General features: G+C 45.5%; 1 protein-coding gene across 1 annotated transcript in view; it reads right to left on the reverse strand.

Annotated features, from left to right (window-relative positions):
- LOC129697813 (collagen alpha-6(IV) chain-like) overlaps window positions 1-17,311 on the reverse strand; it is a 166,334-nt gene that overhangs the window by 144,895 nt on the left and 4,128 nt on the right. The window contains exon 2 of the mRNA XM_055636439.1: window positions 1,564-1,680. Coding sequence (XP_055492414.1) covers window positions 1,564-1,568 — 5 coding nt within the window. The 5' untranslated portion in view covers window positions 1,569-1,680. The remainder of the gene's footprint in view (window positions 1-1,563; window positions 1,681-17,311) is intronic.

Consider the following 17,311-nt stretch of genomic DNA (forward strand, 5'->3'; position numbering starts at 1 on the left):
TCAAAATGTACATTATTTTGTAAAAATCTAACTACGATGTACTAACCAAGCAAATGAAAACATTTTGTTAAATCTTCTTTTACTCTTTGGTATTTTAAATACGTTCATTTTAAGATTAAAATAAAAATAATAAAAGACGAACAAAAACATATTAATAAAAAAAAGGAGTTGTTCTACAAAGTTTGGATTAATTCAAAAGGCCGCACTTAATGGCCTTAAGGCCGCAGGTTCCCCATCCCTGGTCCAAGGGGTCGGGATGGGTGTGGGAATACAGTTTACCCCACCAAGGGCAAAGTGGGAGAACATCAGATAGTTCCTGGAATGGGGGGGGGGGGGAGGTGTCTTGGGGTACTGGTGCAAGACGTGCCATGTGGAGGGAATAGTGTACAGTATTTAAGATTTTTATTTTAGAAACAGCATGGAAACAAGCTATTCGGCCCACCGAGACCACATCGACCAAAGATTACCTGTACACCAGTTCTATCCTTCACACTAGGGACAATTTACAGAAGCCAATTAACCTACAAAGCTGCATGTCTTTGGAATGTAGCTGAAAACCGGAGCACCCGGAGAAAACCCATGCGGGTTTTTAAGCTCAGTCCTTAATACTCCCCCCCCCTTCACTGTCACAGTACACCTCCTCTCCCGGTGCTTGGTCCACACTGGGCGAGGAGTGGAAGGCAGTAGTTGGGAGCAGCAAAGGGGCGTGAGCTTCCGGGGCTGTAAACAATGGTCTTAGGGGCATTGTCCCATCTCTGAAAACATATCACCGGCCGGCTAAAACTCGTGGAATTCCCTCTGCTCGTTGACGCAGCGGGAGAGTTCTTCTTCTTCTTCTTCTTGCAAATGAAACATAAACCAAAGGAATAGTTAGATCTCAAGCCGGGTGCTGAGCAGCCAGGTTGTCGTCTCTGCATTAATGTCTGCCAGGCCCTGAGCTCCATTTGGTGGGTGGTAAATGGGGCACCCAGAGACGACATGGTTTTGCTGTCTGTTCTTCTGCTCCCTATTCACAGGCTGGGCTCTGGCAGAGCCCCCATCTCCACATGCTGGCATTGAAACGCCCAACTCCACAAGCAGAGTTGCTGCCTTACAGCGCCAGAGACCCTGGTTCGATCCTGACGACGGGTGTTGTCTGTACGGAGTTCGTACGTTCTCCCTGAATCCTGCCAGGGGGTTTTTCCCGGGTGCTCCGGTTGCCACCCACCGTCCAAAGACGTACAGGTTAATTGGCTTCGGTAAAAATTGTGAATTGTCCCTGGTGTGTAGGCTAATGTTAGTGTGCGGGGATCGCTGGTGGGCACGGCTTCGATGGGCCCGTTTACACGCTGTATCTGTAAACCAAGCCCACGGCAGCGCCTTCAGCAGGATGGGTTTTCCACACAGCATTCCCAGGGAAGTCCGGGTCAGGGCATAAACTCCATGGACAAAGTAGAGGTGCTGGCAGCACCCATCTCGGGTCTGGGTTTTGATCCCGCCCTTTTGAATCTCAGGCAGCTTTCTTAATACATTTATTTCCCTTTTATTCATCAACGTCAGAAAGGTTTTGTTCAGGATACTCACCTCATGTTTATTCTCTGGGGAGCTTGCAGCGTTTTTTAATCTTTCTGGTCAACAGTTGCTGAGCCGTGGGTCAGTCGGCGTGTCAAACTCAGCGCCGGGCAAGAGACTTCATGAAACCTGTCCGAGAATCAAACGGGAGTCAGTCCGATTGAAGCCGACCCGAAGATCAGAGCCATGTGGGAATGAGAGAGAAACGCCCGCTGGGACCATATTCGCCGCCTCTGGTGAAGCTGCACCCCCTCCTCAACTACCAGCACCACCCCCCCTTACATCAAGCCCCTCCGGGACCCCTCCGTCCACTGACCCCTCTCCCGGTTGACCCATACACAGTCGCCTCTGCTGGCAGCCCCCCACCCCACTGATACCCGTCCCCTCTTCACGCTCCCTGGCGCTTGCCACTCGGATATCCCCCTGCATTTAGCCCACCCCCTCCTTCCCAACTACCGGCAACTCAGACCCAGTTTACCCACACACATGGCACTGTCATTCCCCCCCCCCCCCCCCCCCATTGCCAGCACCCCCTCATACTCCCCAAACCCACCCGCCACTCACACGTGATTGCACCCCCCACACCCACAGTTCCTCCCCCCACCTTCCTTCCACCCCCACCGTGACCCCACCTCTCCACTCCATCAGTGGCCCCATCCTCGCTGCATCTCCACAGCCCCCCACCACCCCAAAGCTTGCCCCTCCTCACTCCACATCCACAGGGAGCCCACCGTTCTCCCACCCCTCCCTGCATGCTCACACGCTGTAAGCTTCTACTATGTCTTTGTGCAATGTCACTGAGCGCCAGAACTATCACTGGGGTGGGGGGTGGGAACTGATGGTTACTTCTATAGATCTCCGGATGTGATGGTTGAAGGCAGAAAGGTGGGTTTTGCTACCAGTGTTATGAGTATTTTTGGATACCACGTGGGATTGGACAACGTGCAAAAAGGGTTTGGAGGGGGATGAATGTAGATGGACTGAACATGTGCAGGAGAGAGAGAAAGGAAGGGTATGGCATTGGGGTGGAGGAGCAGGCTCATGCGGGACACAACTACAAGCTGATCGAATGGCCTACACCTGGCCTGCAGTTCAATGTGAAGTTTCACCCTTGATTTCAGCCAGTGCTCTGGTCTCTACAATTATGCCACAAAATCCCTTCTTTTGCATTCAGTTTCCCCAATTAATAATAGCTTCTCTTGAATGCCGTCACAATTAATAATTACCTTTCCTGAGTTTCTAACTATGGCTGAGCCTGAGAGTAATAATGATATTGAAACAATAACCATTCTTCCTTGACAAACTTCCCTGTTTGAATAGCCCATGCACGTGGCTGGTTAAACACTTCAGTAGGTTAATGTTATCATTGAATGAGTTGTTACATAGTTGTGCCTTGGAAACAATTGAGGCTGAGATCCTTTTATAGACAGACATTCCCCAAGGCTGACATCATGCTCCTACCCAAATAGAGCACTGCATATTTCATAGAGTCTGATCGGAAACCCTCCACAACATCCATGAACATCAAAAGCCCTCATCTCCAGCGAGTCCTGCAGTTGACTCTCAGAACAATCTCTTCCAGGTCCAAAAGGGAAATTCCCATGGAAAATCCTTTTGAGCTGCTTTCCTTAAGGGTTAAGTCACTGATCTGTATAGAGCAGGACAATTAACATAGAAACATAGAAAATAGGTGCAGGAGTAGGCCATTCGGCCCTTCAATATGATCATGGCTGATCATCCAACTCAGTATCCTGTACCTGCCTTCTCTCCATACCCCCCGATACCTTTAGCCACAAGGGCCACATCTAACCCCCTCTTAAGTATAGCCAATGAACTGGCCTCAACTACCTTCTGTGGCAGAGAATTCCAGAGATTCTCCACTCTCCGTGTGAAAAATGTTTTTCTCATCTCGGTCCTAAAAGATTTCCCCCTTATCCTTAAACTGTGGCCACTTGTTCTGGACTTCCTCAACATCGGGAACAATCTTCCTGCATCTAGCTTGTCCAACCCCTTAAGAATTTTGTAAGTTTCTATAAGATCACCCCTCAATCTTCTAAATTCTAGCGAGTACAAGCCGAGTCTATCCAGTCTTTTTTCATATGAAAGTCCTGACATCCCAGGAATCAGTCTGGTGAACCTTCTCTGTACTCCCTCTATGGCAAGAATGTCTTTCCTCAGATTAGGAGACCAAAACTGTACGCAATACTCCAGGTGTGGTCTCACCAAGACCCTGTGCAACTGCAGGAGAACCTTCCTGCTCCTATACTCAAATCCTTTTGCTATGAATGCCAACATACCATTCGCTTTCTTCACTATCAATTTGCTTACAGTTGCAAATCCAAGCACAGGTCTGTACTGTGGAGATGGGTGACTGGGCTCATAGACATTTGTCAAAGTTCCCACATTTTCACTAATCAACAACAGAGGCATTAGACAAGGCTTGCCTGCAGTGGCTTTCACAGTCCAAGATTAAATCATCCCGGAGGTTGCAGGTGGTTGCCAGAAGTTGCAGGTAGTGGAAGCAGGTAGGGAGACTGCCAAAAACCTCTGGGAACCGCACGGAAACCTTGGGTGGGGCGCAAAGTCTCCAGAGGTTTCCGTTCAGGTTTCCTAAGTGGGACAGGGGCATTCATTCATTCAACATCACATTAACAAGAAATGTCATTACACCCTGGTATATATAGTAATAAATTCACCTGAACCTGAATCTAAAGTTCTCCAATTTGCCAATATTTTCACCTATAAACCAATCCCTATGACACACCACGGCACACGTTCAATCTGAAAAACAACCCTCCATGTTTACCCTCTGACAGCATCCTTTGAGCCAATTTTGTATCTATTGGCTTACCCTGGATCCCACATATTCTATCGTCTAGACAGGACATACCTTGTCGAAGGCTTTGTTGAATTCCATGTAAACGTCTACTATCCTGCTCCCATCAATTTCCTTGGCCTCTTCTTCAAAACATCAATCAAATGTGAGATGCGATTTGCCACGCACAAAGCCTTGCTGACTCTCCTTAATTAGTCCTTACCCTTCCAAATGCAAATAAATACTGTCTCATTGAATCCCCTCAATAACTTCCCCACTCTTGATGCAGGGGACACTGTTCCCTGGCTTAATCCTGTTCCCCTTCTTATATTAAGGTATAATATTAACCACACTCCAGTCCCAGTACCCCGATCCTTGGCTAGCAAAAATATAAAACTCTCTGCCTGGTCTGGTGTCACATACCAAATTGGCAAGTTGCAGAGTTCAGGTCACTGATTGTCCCTATAGAAACATAGAAAATAGGTGCGGGAGGAGGCCATTCGGCCCTTCGAGCCAGCACCGCCATTCATTGCTGGTCATGGCTGATCGTCCCCCATCAATAACCCGTGCCTGCCTTCTCCCCATATCCCTTGACTCCACTAGTTCCTAGAGCTCTATCTATAGAAAGTCTCAGTGACAACTCCTCAGCCACACCATGCTCGATCCATCACAAACTGCAGCTCCTTTTTTTAAGCTGCAGACAGTTGCTTTCACATTTTGCTGACCCCAAGTGACTCTGTTGTGATGTCATTGTCTGTGTGGGAAATATCATCCAGGCTTTTTTTAGAAGAGGAGCTTTGGAAATTGTTAAGAGTCTCCAACACTTCCCGCCCTCGACTGGAAATAACTCACTGATTGCACCTGGAGGGGTCTCACCGGGGCAGTGGAAATTCACAGATGGCTAATCCCATAAACTCACTTTACATTGAAGACTAAATTGTTCTACACTGAAAATCAGAGAGAGCTTCAGCAGTGTAATTCCACCAAAAGCCTTTGGCCATATGGAGCTGATCCAAGATCCACAAAACTGGAGTCGGCACTTCCGGGCATGGAATGACCCTGTGTATTCCCCTCATTCAATCTAATGAGCCTGAAAGAACATTTCACAATGAAGTCCCAGCTTCCCACTGTACAAAAACAGTTTTTATCTCCCCCTTCCAGCCTAACCAAGGATTAACCAAGGTTTGCCTCTGCTCTCCGTTGATAGAAACATAGAAATTAGGTGCAGGAGTAGGCTATTCGGCCCTTCGAGCCTGCACCGCCATTCGATATGATCATGGCTGATCATCCAACTCAGTATCCTGTACCTGCCTTCTCTCCATACCCCCTGATCCCTTTAGCCACAAGGGCCACATCTGACCCTCTTAAATATAGCCAATGAACTGGCCTCAACTACCTTCTGTGGCAGAGAATTCCAGAGATTCACCACTCTCTGTGCGAAAAATGTTTTTCTCATCTCGGTCCTAAAAGACTTCCCCCTTATCCTTGAACTGCGACCCCTTGTTCTGGACTTCCCCAACATCAGGAACAATCTTCCTGCATCTAGCCTGTGTCCAAACCTTTAACAATCTTACATGTTTCAATGAGATATCCTCTCACCCTTCTAAACTCCAGAGTGTACAAGCTCAGCTGCTCCATTCTCTCAGCATATGACAGTCCCGCCATCCCGGGAATTAACCTTGTAAACCTACGCTGCATTCCCTCAATAGCAAGAATGTTCTTCCTCAAATTAGGGGACCAAAACTGCACACAATACTCTAGGTGTGGTCTCACTAGGGCTCTGAACAACTGCAGAAGGACCTTTATGCTCCTATACTCAACTCCTATTGTTATAAAGGACAACATGTCATTCGCTTTCTTCACTGCCTGCTGTACTTGCAAGCTTACTTTCATAGACTGATGAACAAGGACCCCCAGATTCCATTGTACTTCCCCTTTTCCCAACTTGACATAATTTAGATAGTAAAATGTAAGTGTGCGGATTACAGGGCTGCTAACTCTCACGTATTGAGCGTGAGAATCACGCGTTTCGCCAAATTCCCACGCTCTCACGCTGATCACAAATTTCTCACGCTCTGTTGTGAGAAATTCTGTGATCAACGCAAATTTCAAAACTCATATCAACTGCAGGAGTTGGAGAGTCGGGGTTGAGGGAGGGATGGAAGCAGATGCAGCGGCGGGGACAGATGCGAATGGGGAGCCGAGCCTGGCAAGTGTTTACCGGGCTGGCGAGTGTTTTCCGGGCTGGAGATTCACTCGCTGCAGCTCCGGCCATGGAGCAGCCACAGTGTAAGAGTCCCGGGTCGTCGGAGGCATCGGAAGCGTTGTGCCGCTGCCGTGAGAGTCTCTGTGCTGAATTCGCCCAGGTGACCGGCATGGATCAGGCTGCAGCTCGGTGCATCCTGGAGGACAACCAGTGGCTGCTGGAAGTAAGTACCAAGCACTGGGTAGAAACGGTGGAAGATAGTGGCCTTAAAATGGGGGTGATTGGTGAAAGCATCCTGCTTGCCGGCTAGATTTTCACTTACTGTAACTGCAGGAAAAATGTTCCGATGTTGGGGGAGTTCAGAACCAGGGGTCACAGTTTAAGAATAAAGGGTAGGCCAGTTAGGACTGAGATGGGGACAAACTTTCTTCACATAGAGAGTTGTGAATCTGTGGAATTCTCTGCCACAGAAAGCAATGGAGGCCAATTCACTGGATGTTTTCAAGAGAGTTACATTTAGCTCTTGGGGCTAGTGAAATCAAGGGATATGGGGAAAAAAAAACAGGAAAGAGGTACTGATTTTAGATGACCAGCCATGATCATACAGAATGGCAGTGCTGGCTCGAAGGGCCGATGGCCTATTCCTGCACCTATTTTCTATGTTTCTATGCGAGTATATGGCAATAAAATTCAACCACTTGATTTTGAAGCATTCATGCATGGTGGAGGTATAATGTAGTCATAGAGTGATACAGTGTGAAAACAGGCCCTTCGGCGCAACTTGCCCACACCCGCCAACATGTCCCAGCTACACTACCTGCTTTTGGTACATACCTCCAAACCTGTCCTATCCATGTATCAGTCTCACCGTTTCTTAAATGTTGGGATAGTCCCTACCTCCTCTGGCAGCTTGTTCCATACACCCACCACCCTGTGTGTGGAAAACGTTACCCCTTAAATAGTTACCTCTTAAAGATACTTCAAACAAAAAACATTGAAATCCTACTTCTACAATGCACTAAAACATGATTTAAATACATCAAATTTCAAAACGTCCCTACCGTGGGAGGGAGGGGTACCCTCCTCTCACTCGGTTGTTCCACTCCCTCTCCGGGTACCCCCAAGCCAGTGATCAGTGATCGCTCAGCCTCCCCACTTACAAAAATGCTCCGTGGCCCCTGGTTCAGACAGTGAGCACTGCCAGATGTGAGCGGGGAACTGAGGCCAGTTGTCCATGATGTCTGGGTCCCAATGCTCAGCGCTTCGTGTTTCGGAGTTGGCTAATGTTATTGATTTGTAATTAGCCCGATTTGTAATTAGCTGACTAAACCCTAATTTATTAATCCAGAATATCCAGGGGGATGGAACAAGTGCAATATTAAAATGACATGCAAGGTGTCAGGCTGTCTGTCACAACATACAGCCCCGATAACCCATTATTTCCTTCAGTTAAATATTGGGAAGGTAGCACTATTGTCATTTGCCACTCAACTATTATGTTTGTTTACTTCACTGACTATTACAAACCCCACCCCCAAATTCCTTTGACAGGTTGAATAGAAATGCCCCAATCTCGTTGTTTTATTAATTGAACACGGAGATAGACATCCTCAAGGAGTGTAATCAGATGGAAACTGATTCAGATGCGATGTTTAAGAGCTTGTTCAAAGAAGGGGCATATTTTAAAGGAGTGTCAGAGATACTTGCAGGGGAATATGTGAGGAGGTTATTACTTGTCTTTAGTTTTAGCTTGAACCAGGCCATCTGAAGATTCAAAGTTTAATATAGTAATTGTGCTGATACTGACTCCAACCAACCATGTAATGAATATCATCAATTCCGGAGGTGTTATTTTTCTGATGTCATTTAAACTTCACTTAGATTTCAATCACTTCAATGTAAAAGTAATTGGGAATGGGGAGCATTGGAACAAAAATGTAATAGAATAATATTGCTTAAATATATAGTTATAGCATGTTAGATAACAAGGAAGCCAATGGATGTAGCAAATTTTGTTATACAAAATTTGGTCTGTGAAGTGCCCCATAAAGGATTACCGCATTAGATAAGCACCTGTGGACTTGGATATAATAGGTTGTCCAGGGGATCAGATATGGGGCTTTATGTGTGGGCCAGATATATTGTCAGTGCAGAGGGGCTAGGGGCAAGGCCAAGTGTGCATCCAGAGTCAAGGTCTGGAATAGTACTAGGTGTGCAGTCAAAGCTGGGACATTGGGAGTGTTCAGCACTGGGAACCTAAGCAGGTAAGCAGCTATGATCAGGGTAGAATAGGGGGCCAGGTATAAGGCTGGACTCGGGGTCAGGAATGAGAGAAACTATGCAACTGAAGTCAGGGTCAGGAGTAGTACCAGGTGTGCAGTGGGACCCAGGTTGGTCAACATGGGCCAAGTGTTTGATTATAATCTGATTTCCATACATGAATATATTAAGATCATGCATGTGCTGCACCTGTTGATCAGAGCCTGGCTCTACTGTGGAATGTAATTAGGAATGTAATTGAGCCTAATCTTATCCATAGCTAATCCAATTTACAGCATAAATATTGCATTCAAGTGTAAGTTAAAAGTATGCACCAGATTGCACAATTTCAAGCTGAAACATGCAAAAGCTTACAAAAAAAACAGACAAATGTAAGGTGTTGCACTTTGGGAGGTCAAATGTACGAGGAAAACATATAGAAAAATGGCCGGAGTCTGGGGTATTTTGATGTACAGTGGGATCTTGGGGTGCAAGTCTGCAAGGCTGCATGAAAGTGGCAAGACAAGCAAGTAGCGTGGAAAAAATGCATACGACATCCTGCTTCATCAGTCAGATCATTGAGTACAAAGGCCATGTTGTATCTGCATAAAACTTAAGTTAGGCCAAATGTAGCACATGTGTAATTCTAGTCACCTCATTATAGGAAGGATATGCAGTAGAGGCTTTAGAGATGGTGAACAAGTGGAAAGACTGCAGAGATAACAGCTGTATTCGCAATAATCTAATCATGCCTTTGTTTCTATTCTACGTTTTGATCTCCCTCTCTTTACTTGTTTATTCAGCTTGAACCCATCTCTGCTCCTCAAAACCATTCCTCTAATGCCCCCTCCCACTACTCTGAGGAAAGAGATTCTCTGGAATTTCCCCCATTCAAGGGAATTGATGACATCCTAATTTTGTTTAATTCCCCACCACTGTAAAAACTCTCTCCAGGTCCATCCATTTAAAAATGCATAATTCTGAACCTTCCCTATGCCTCTTTCCTCTAGAAGACTCTAGCCAGTTCAAACTTTCTTCATACAAGAATCTCCCATCTTCATAAGTTCATAGGTTGTAGGAGCAGAATTAGAACCAGCAGGTCTGCTGTGCCATTCAATCATGATGGGTCTATCATTCCCTCTCAACCCCATTCTCCTGCCTCCTTCCCGTAATCCCTGACATCCATACTAATCAAGAATCTATCAATCTCCACCTTAAAAACATCCAATTACTTGGTCTCCACAACCTTCTGTGGTGATAAATTCCACAGATTCACCACCCTCTGATTAAATAAATTCCTTCTCATCTCATTTTTAAAGGTACGTCCATTTATTCTGTGGCTATGGTCCTAGACTCCCACTAGTGAAATCTTCAGTCTAAATACTCCTTTCCACACCTTTGCAGATGCCTCTACAGACTGGTGAATGCGGCATTTGGCACATTTGCCCTGTTTGGGCGGAGAACAGAGTTTAGGAGTTGGGACATCAGGTTGCAGTCGTGCAAGATGTTGGCGAGACTGCACTTGGGGAGTATGGTGTGCTGTTCTGGATGCCCAGCTATAGGAAGGATGTGAATAAGCAATAAAGATTCACAAGGATGTGGTCTAGACTGGAGAGCTTTCGTTATAAAGGGTGCAGCAATAGAGTTGCTGCCTTACAGCACCAGAGGCCCAGATTCCGTCTCGAGGATGCGTGCTGTCTGTATGGAGTTTTATGTTCTGCCCGTGACCAAGATCTCCAGTTTCCTCCCACATTCCAATGATGTACAGGTTTGTAGGTTAGCTGGCTTGGTGTAAATGTAAAATTGTCCCTAGTGTGTGTAGGATCGTATTAATGTGCGGGGATCGATGATCTGTGCGGACCCGGTGGGCCGAAGGGCCTGATTCCGCACTGTATCTCCAAAACTAAAAGTAAGAAAGGCTAGAGTGGTTAACACTGTCCCCCCGGGAACGAAGGAGCCTGGGGGCAAAGTTATAGCATTTTATGTTTATAAAATCAATAGGAGCATAGATGTGGTGTATTATAACAGTGTTTTTCCCAGGCTATGGGAGCCTAAAACTGGAGAGAATAGGTTTGAATTAAAGGGGGAAATATTTAAAAGGAACATTTTGTACAGAGTTTGTACATTCTCCCCATGAGGTTTGCTCCGAGATCTCAGGTTTCCTCCCACGCTCCAAAGACGTACAGGTTTGTAGATTAATTGGCTTGGTATAAATGGAAATTATCCCAAGTGTGTGTAGGATATTGTTAAAATGCGGGATCGCTGGTCTGTGCGGACTTGATGGGCCTAAGGGCCTGTTGCCATGCTGTATCTCTAAACTAAACCAAACATGAGGGGCAACCTTTTCACACAAAGGATGGGACATATGTGGAACGAGGAAGAGGTAGAGGTGGTTACAATTACTACATTTCATGACACAGGTACATGGAAAGGAGAGGTTCAGAGGGATAAGGGGTTTAACACAGGCAGGTGGGACTAGGTCTGGTCAGCATGGATGAATTGGGGTCGATGAGCATGCTGTATAATTATCACCCTACATCTGTGTTGTAATATGGAGACCAGGAGCAAAACCATGCTGTGGTTGGCCTGTTGCCTGTTGTTGGGAGTCATATCTGGAAACAAATACATTGTTCGTCTACTATCTCTCTACCCTGAATCAACAGTAGCGACTACATTCATCAGAAGTGCCAAGTAGATGATGCATTACGGCTTCCGCCTGTAAACCACTCCAGCACAGAAGTCAGTCTACAGCCAACTTGGTTCAGTCCACATGATAGAACAAAACAGTACAGTACAGCACAGCACAGAAACAGACACTTCGGCCCACCATATCTATGTTACCATGTTGTTGATTTAAACCAATGCCAGAGACACAAGGAACTGCAGATGCTAGTTTACGAAAAACACTTAAATTGCTCGAGGTCAGGCAACATCTCTGGAGGATATGGATCGGTGATATTTCAGGTCAGGACCCTTCTTTGAAATCATTCTGTTAAACTAATCCCATCAGCTTCTGCATCCTCTCCAAAGCATTGACACCTTTCCTGTGATACCATGACTTTAACTGCACACAATATTACAAATGGTAATACCTCAGCTATTTACAATATTCATCAATGAATTGGATGAAGGGATTCAAAGTAACATTAGTAAATTTGCAGATGACACAAAGCTGGGGGCCACTGTGAACTTTGAGGAGGATGCTATGAGAATGCAGGGCGACTTGGACAGGTTGGGGGAGTGGGCAGATGCATGGCAGATGAAGTTTAATCTGGATAAATGTGAGGTTATCCACTTTGGTATCGAAAACAGGAAGGCAGATTATCTAAATGGCGTCAAATTGGGAAAAGGGGAAGTACAACGGGATCTGAGGGTCCTTGTTCATCAGTCTATGAAAGTAAGCATGCAGGTACAGCAGGCAGTGAAGAAAACGAATGGCATGCTGGCCTTTATAATTCGAGGAGTCAAGTATAGGAGCAAAGAGGTCCTTCTGCAGTTGTACAGAGCCCTAGTGAGACCACACCTGGAGTATTGTGTGCAGTTTTGGTCCCCTAATTTGAGGAAGGACATTTTTGCTATTGAGGGAGTGCAGCATAGGTTTACAAAGTTAATTCCCGGGATAGTGGGACTGTCATATGCTGGGAGAATGGAGCAGCTGGGCTTGTACACTCTGGAGTTTAGAAGGATGAGAGACGATCTTATTGAAACATATAAGATTGTTAAGGGTTTGGACACGCTAAAGGCAGGAAACAAGTTCCCGATGTTGGGGGAGTCCAGAACCAGGGGCCACAGTTTAAGAATAAGGGGTAAGCCATTTAGAACGGAGACAAGGAAACACTTTTTCTCACAGAGAGTTGTGAGTGTGGAATTTGCTGCCCTCGGTGGAGGCCGGTTCTCTGAATACTTTAAAGAGAGAGCTAGATAGGGCTCTTAAAGATGGCAGTCAGGGGATATGGGGAAAAGGCAGGAACGGGGTACTGATTGGGGATGATCAGCCATGATCACATTGAATTTGGCTCGAAGGGCCGAATGGCCTACTCCTGCACATAATGTCTATTGTCTAATTGTCTAAAGAACTTGCCAACAAATCTCCTTTAAACTTTTTCTCTCTCACCTTAAACCTATGTGTTCCAGTCTTTGACATTTCCACTGTGAAAAAGACTGATTGTCTACCCTATCTATGCCTCTCATAATGTTATATAGCTCTATCAAGTCTCCACTTAGCCTCCGATGTTCTAGAGAACACAATCCAAGTTTTCCAACCGCTCATAACAAATGTTTTGTAATATAAGCAACATCCTAGTGAAACAAACAATCTGCTGGAAGATCCCACTCTGGCCCCTTTCCTCCACCCTATTAATTTAACTAGTTCCACAATTCACCACCTTGTATTCCTCTTGAGATCACTGCCCAGTCCATCATCGGCTCGGACCTTCCTTCCATCGAGGGGGATTTATCGCAGTCGCTGCCTCAAAAAGGCTGGCAGTTTCATCAAAGACCCACACCATCCTGGCCACACACTCATCTCCCTGCTACCTTCAGGTAGAAGGTACAGGAGCCTGAAGACTGCAACAACCAGGTTCAGGAATTGCTACTTCCCCACAGCCATCAGGTTATTAAACCTGGCTCGGACAAAACTTGATTATTAATAACCCATTATCTGTTATTTGTACTTTATCAGTTTATTTATTCATGTGTGTATATATTTAGTTTATGGTGTATAAACACACTGATCTGTTTTGCAGTAAATGCCAACTATTTTCTGTTGTGCTGAAGCAAAGCAAGAATTTCATTGTCCGATACAGGGACACATGACAATAAACTCACTTGAACTTGAACCATAGTGAACAATGGGCCTACCTGACTGAAGTCATTTGTTGTTGGCCCTGATTGGTCCTGGTCTTTTCTTGCCTCCAGCTCTTCAATATCCCCTCGTCCCCCAACTTTCAGTCTGAACAAGGGAACCGACCCGAAACGTCACCCATCCTTTTTATCCTGACCCGCTGAGTTACTCCAGCACTTTGTGTCTATCTTTAATATGCTCGAAGAACTCATTGGGTCAATCACCAGAAAGGAAACACAAATGGGAGAAGCAGAGAGCCATCAGTTTTCCAATTTCAGATAACCCACCAGAGGCGAGGGTTATCTGAAATTGGAAAACTTAATATTCGCACCATTGGGTTTGTCCTGGTGACCTGCTTCTACACCTCTCCAAAGCCGTCACATCCTTCCTGTACTATAGTGACCAAAACTACACACAAAATTCCAAATGTAGTGTGGCCAAAGTTCTATAGAGCTGAAACATGACATCCCAACTTTTGAACTAAACACCCCGATACATAGATAATAGGTGCAGGAGGAGGCCATTCAGCCCTTCGAGCCAGCACTGCCATTCAATGTGATCATGGCTGATCATCCACAATCAGTACCCCGTTCCTGCCTTCTCCCCATATCCCTTGATTCCGCTAGCCCTGAGACCTCTATCTAACTCTCTTTTGAATACATCCAGTGAATTGGCCTCCAATGCCTTCTGAGCCAGAGAATTCCACAAATTCACAACTGTGCGAAAAAGTGTTTCTTCGTCTCAGTTCTAAAAGGCCTATCGCATATTCTAGACTCCCCAACATCAGGAACACGTTTCCTGCATCTAGCGTGTCCAATCCATTAATAATTTTATATGTTTCTATAAGATCCCCTCTCATCCTTCAAAATTCCAGTGAATACAAGTGCAGTCGCTCCATTCTTTCATCATATGACAGTCCCACCGTCCCGGGAATTAACCTCGTGAACCTATGCTGCACTCCCTCAATAGTAAGAATGTCCTTCCTCAAACTAGGAGAACAAAACTGCACACAATCTCGTTATGAATGGCAACATGCCAATAGCTTTCATCACTGCCTGCTGTACCTGCATGCTTACTTTCAGTGACTGGTGTACAAGGACACCCAGGTCTTGTTCTACTTCCCTTTTCCTAACCTGACACCATTCAGGTAATACTCTGCCTTCCTGTTCTTGCTACCAAAGTGGATAACCTCACATTTATTCACATAATACTGCATCTGCCATGCATCTGCCCACTCACCCAACTTGTCCAAGTCACCCTGTACCCTCACAGCATTCTCTTCACCATTCCCACTTCAACCCAGCTTTGTGCCATCTGCAAATTTGCGAATGTTACTTCTAATTCCATCATCTAAATCATGAATGTATATTGTAAATAGCTGCAGTCCCAGCAGTGAGCTTTGTGGAACCCCGCTTGTCACCACCCGCCATTCTGAAAGGGACCTGTTAATCCCTACTCTTTGTTTCCTGTCAATTTCCAACCAATTTTCTATCCGTCAATACCCTACCCCCAATACCAAATGCTCTAATTTTACCCACTAATCTCCTGTGTGGAACCTTATCAAAGGCTTTCTGAAAGTCCAGGTACACTACATCCACTGGCTCTCCCTAGTCCATTTTACATGTTGCATCCTCAGAAAATTCCAGTGGATTAGTCAAGAACGATTTCCCCTTCGTAAATCCTTGCTGACTTGGACCGATCCTGTTACTGCTATCCAAATGTGATGCTATTACACCTTCAATGATCGACTCCAGCATCTTCCCCACCACTGATGTCAGGCTAACTGGTCTATAATTCCCTGTTTTCTCTCTCCCTCCTTTCTTAAAAAGTGGGATAACATTAGCTACCCTCCAATCCACAGGAACTGATCCAGAATCTACAGAACATTGGAAGGTGTTCATGCAATGCGTCCATGATTTCTAAAGCCACTTCCTTGAGTATCCTGGGATGCAGATCATCAGGCCCTGGGGATTTATCAGCCTTCAGTCCCATCAGTCTACCCAACACCATTTCATGACTAACATGAATTTCCTTCAGTTCCTCCATCACCCTAGGTCCTCTGTCCCCTAGTACATCTGGGAGATTGTTTGTGTCTTCCTTAGTGAAGACAGAACCAAAGAACCTGATCAACTCATCTGCCATTTCCTTGTTCCCCATAATAAATTCACCTGTTTCTTTCTTCAAGGGACCCACATTTGTCTTAACTATTTTTTTTCCTCATCAGATACAGTACCTAAGGAAGCTTTTACTATCCTCCTTTATATTCTTGGCTAGCTTTCCTTCGTACTTCATCTTTTTTCCCCGTATTGTCTTTTTAGTTCCTTCTATTGATGTTAAAGTTTCCCAATCATCTGGCTTTCCGCTCAACTTTGATATATTATACGTCGCTTTTATTTTTACACTGTCCTTGACTTCCCTTGTTGGCCACGGTCGCCTCTTACTCCCCTTAGAATCTTTCTTCTTCTTTGGAATGAAATGATCCTGCATCTTCTGGATTATTCACAGAAATACCTGCCATTGCTGTTCCACCATCATCCCTGCTAGGGTCCCTTTCCATTCAAATGTGGCCAGCTTCTCCATAATGCCTCCATAGTCCCTTTCGATCAATTGCAATACTGACACTTCCGATTTACCCTTCTCCCTCTCAAATTGTAGATTAACACATCATATTATGGTCACTACCTTCTAATGGCTCCTTAACCTCGTTCCCTTATCAAATCTGGTTCATTACACAACACTAAGTCCAGTATTGCCTTCTCTCTGGTTGGCTCCAGTAAAAGCTGCTCTAAGAATCCATCTTGGAGGCACTCCACAAACTCCCTTTCCTGGGGCCCAATACCAACTTGATTTTCCCAGTCTACCTGCATATTGAAATCTCCTGCACCCACCGTAGCATTACCTTTGTTTACATGCCAATTTTAACTCCTGATGCAACTTGCACCCTATCTCCAGACTACGGTTTGGGGGCCTATAGATAATTCCCATTAGGGTCTTTTTACCGTTACAATTTCATAGTTCTATCCACAATGACTCTACACCTTCGATTCCATGTCACCCCTTAAAAGGACTGAATTTCATTCCTTACCAACAGAGCCACCCCACCCCCTCTGCCCACCTGTCTGTCTTTTCGATAGGACATATACCCCTGAATATCCAGGTCCCGCACGGGAGACTGGTGGTTAAAATTAGAGCACATGGTATTGGGGGTAGGGTGTTGATATGGATAGAAAATTGGTTGGCAGACCCGAAGCAAAGAGTAGGAGTGAACAGGTCCTTTTCAGAATGGCAGGCAGTGGCGAGTGGAGTGCCGCAAGGCTCGGTGTTGGGACCGTAACTGTTTACCATATGTATTAATGACTTGGAAGAGGGAATTAGGAGCAACACTTGCAAGTTTGCGGATGACACAAAGCTGGGTGATAGTGTGAACTGTGAAGAGGATGTTAGGAGGTTGCAGGGTGACCTGGACAAGTTGAGTGAGTGGGCAGATGCGTGGCAGATGCAGTATAATATAGATAAATGTGAGGTTATCCACTTTGGCGGCAAAAACAAGGGGGCAGATTATTATCTCAATGGGGTTAGGTTAGGTAAGGGGGAGGTACAGCGAGACCTGGGTGTCCTTGTACTGTCACTGAAAGTT

Source organism: Leucoraja erinacea, chromosome 6 (assembly GCF_028641065.1).
Source record: "Leucoraja erinacea ecotype New England chromosome 6, Leri_hhj_1, whole genome shotgun sequence".
In the NCBI taxonomy this organism is placed as follows: domain Eukaryota; kingdom Metazoa; phylum Chordata; class Chondrichthyes; order Rajiformes; family Rajidae; genus Leucoraja; species Leucoraja erinaceus.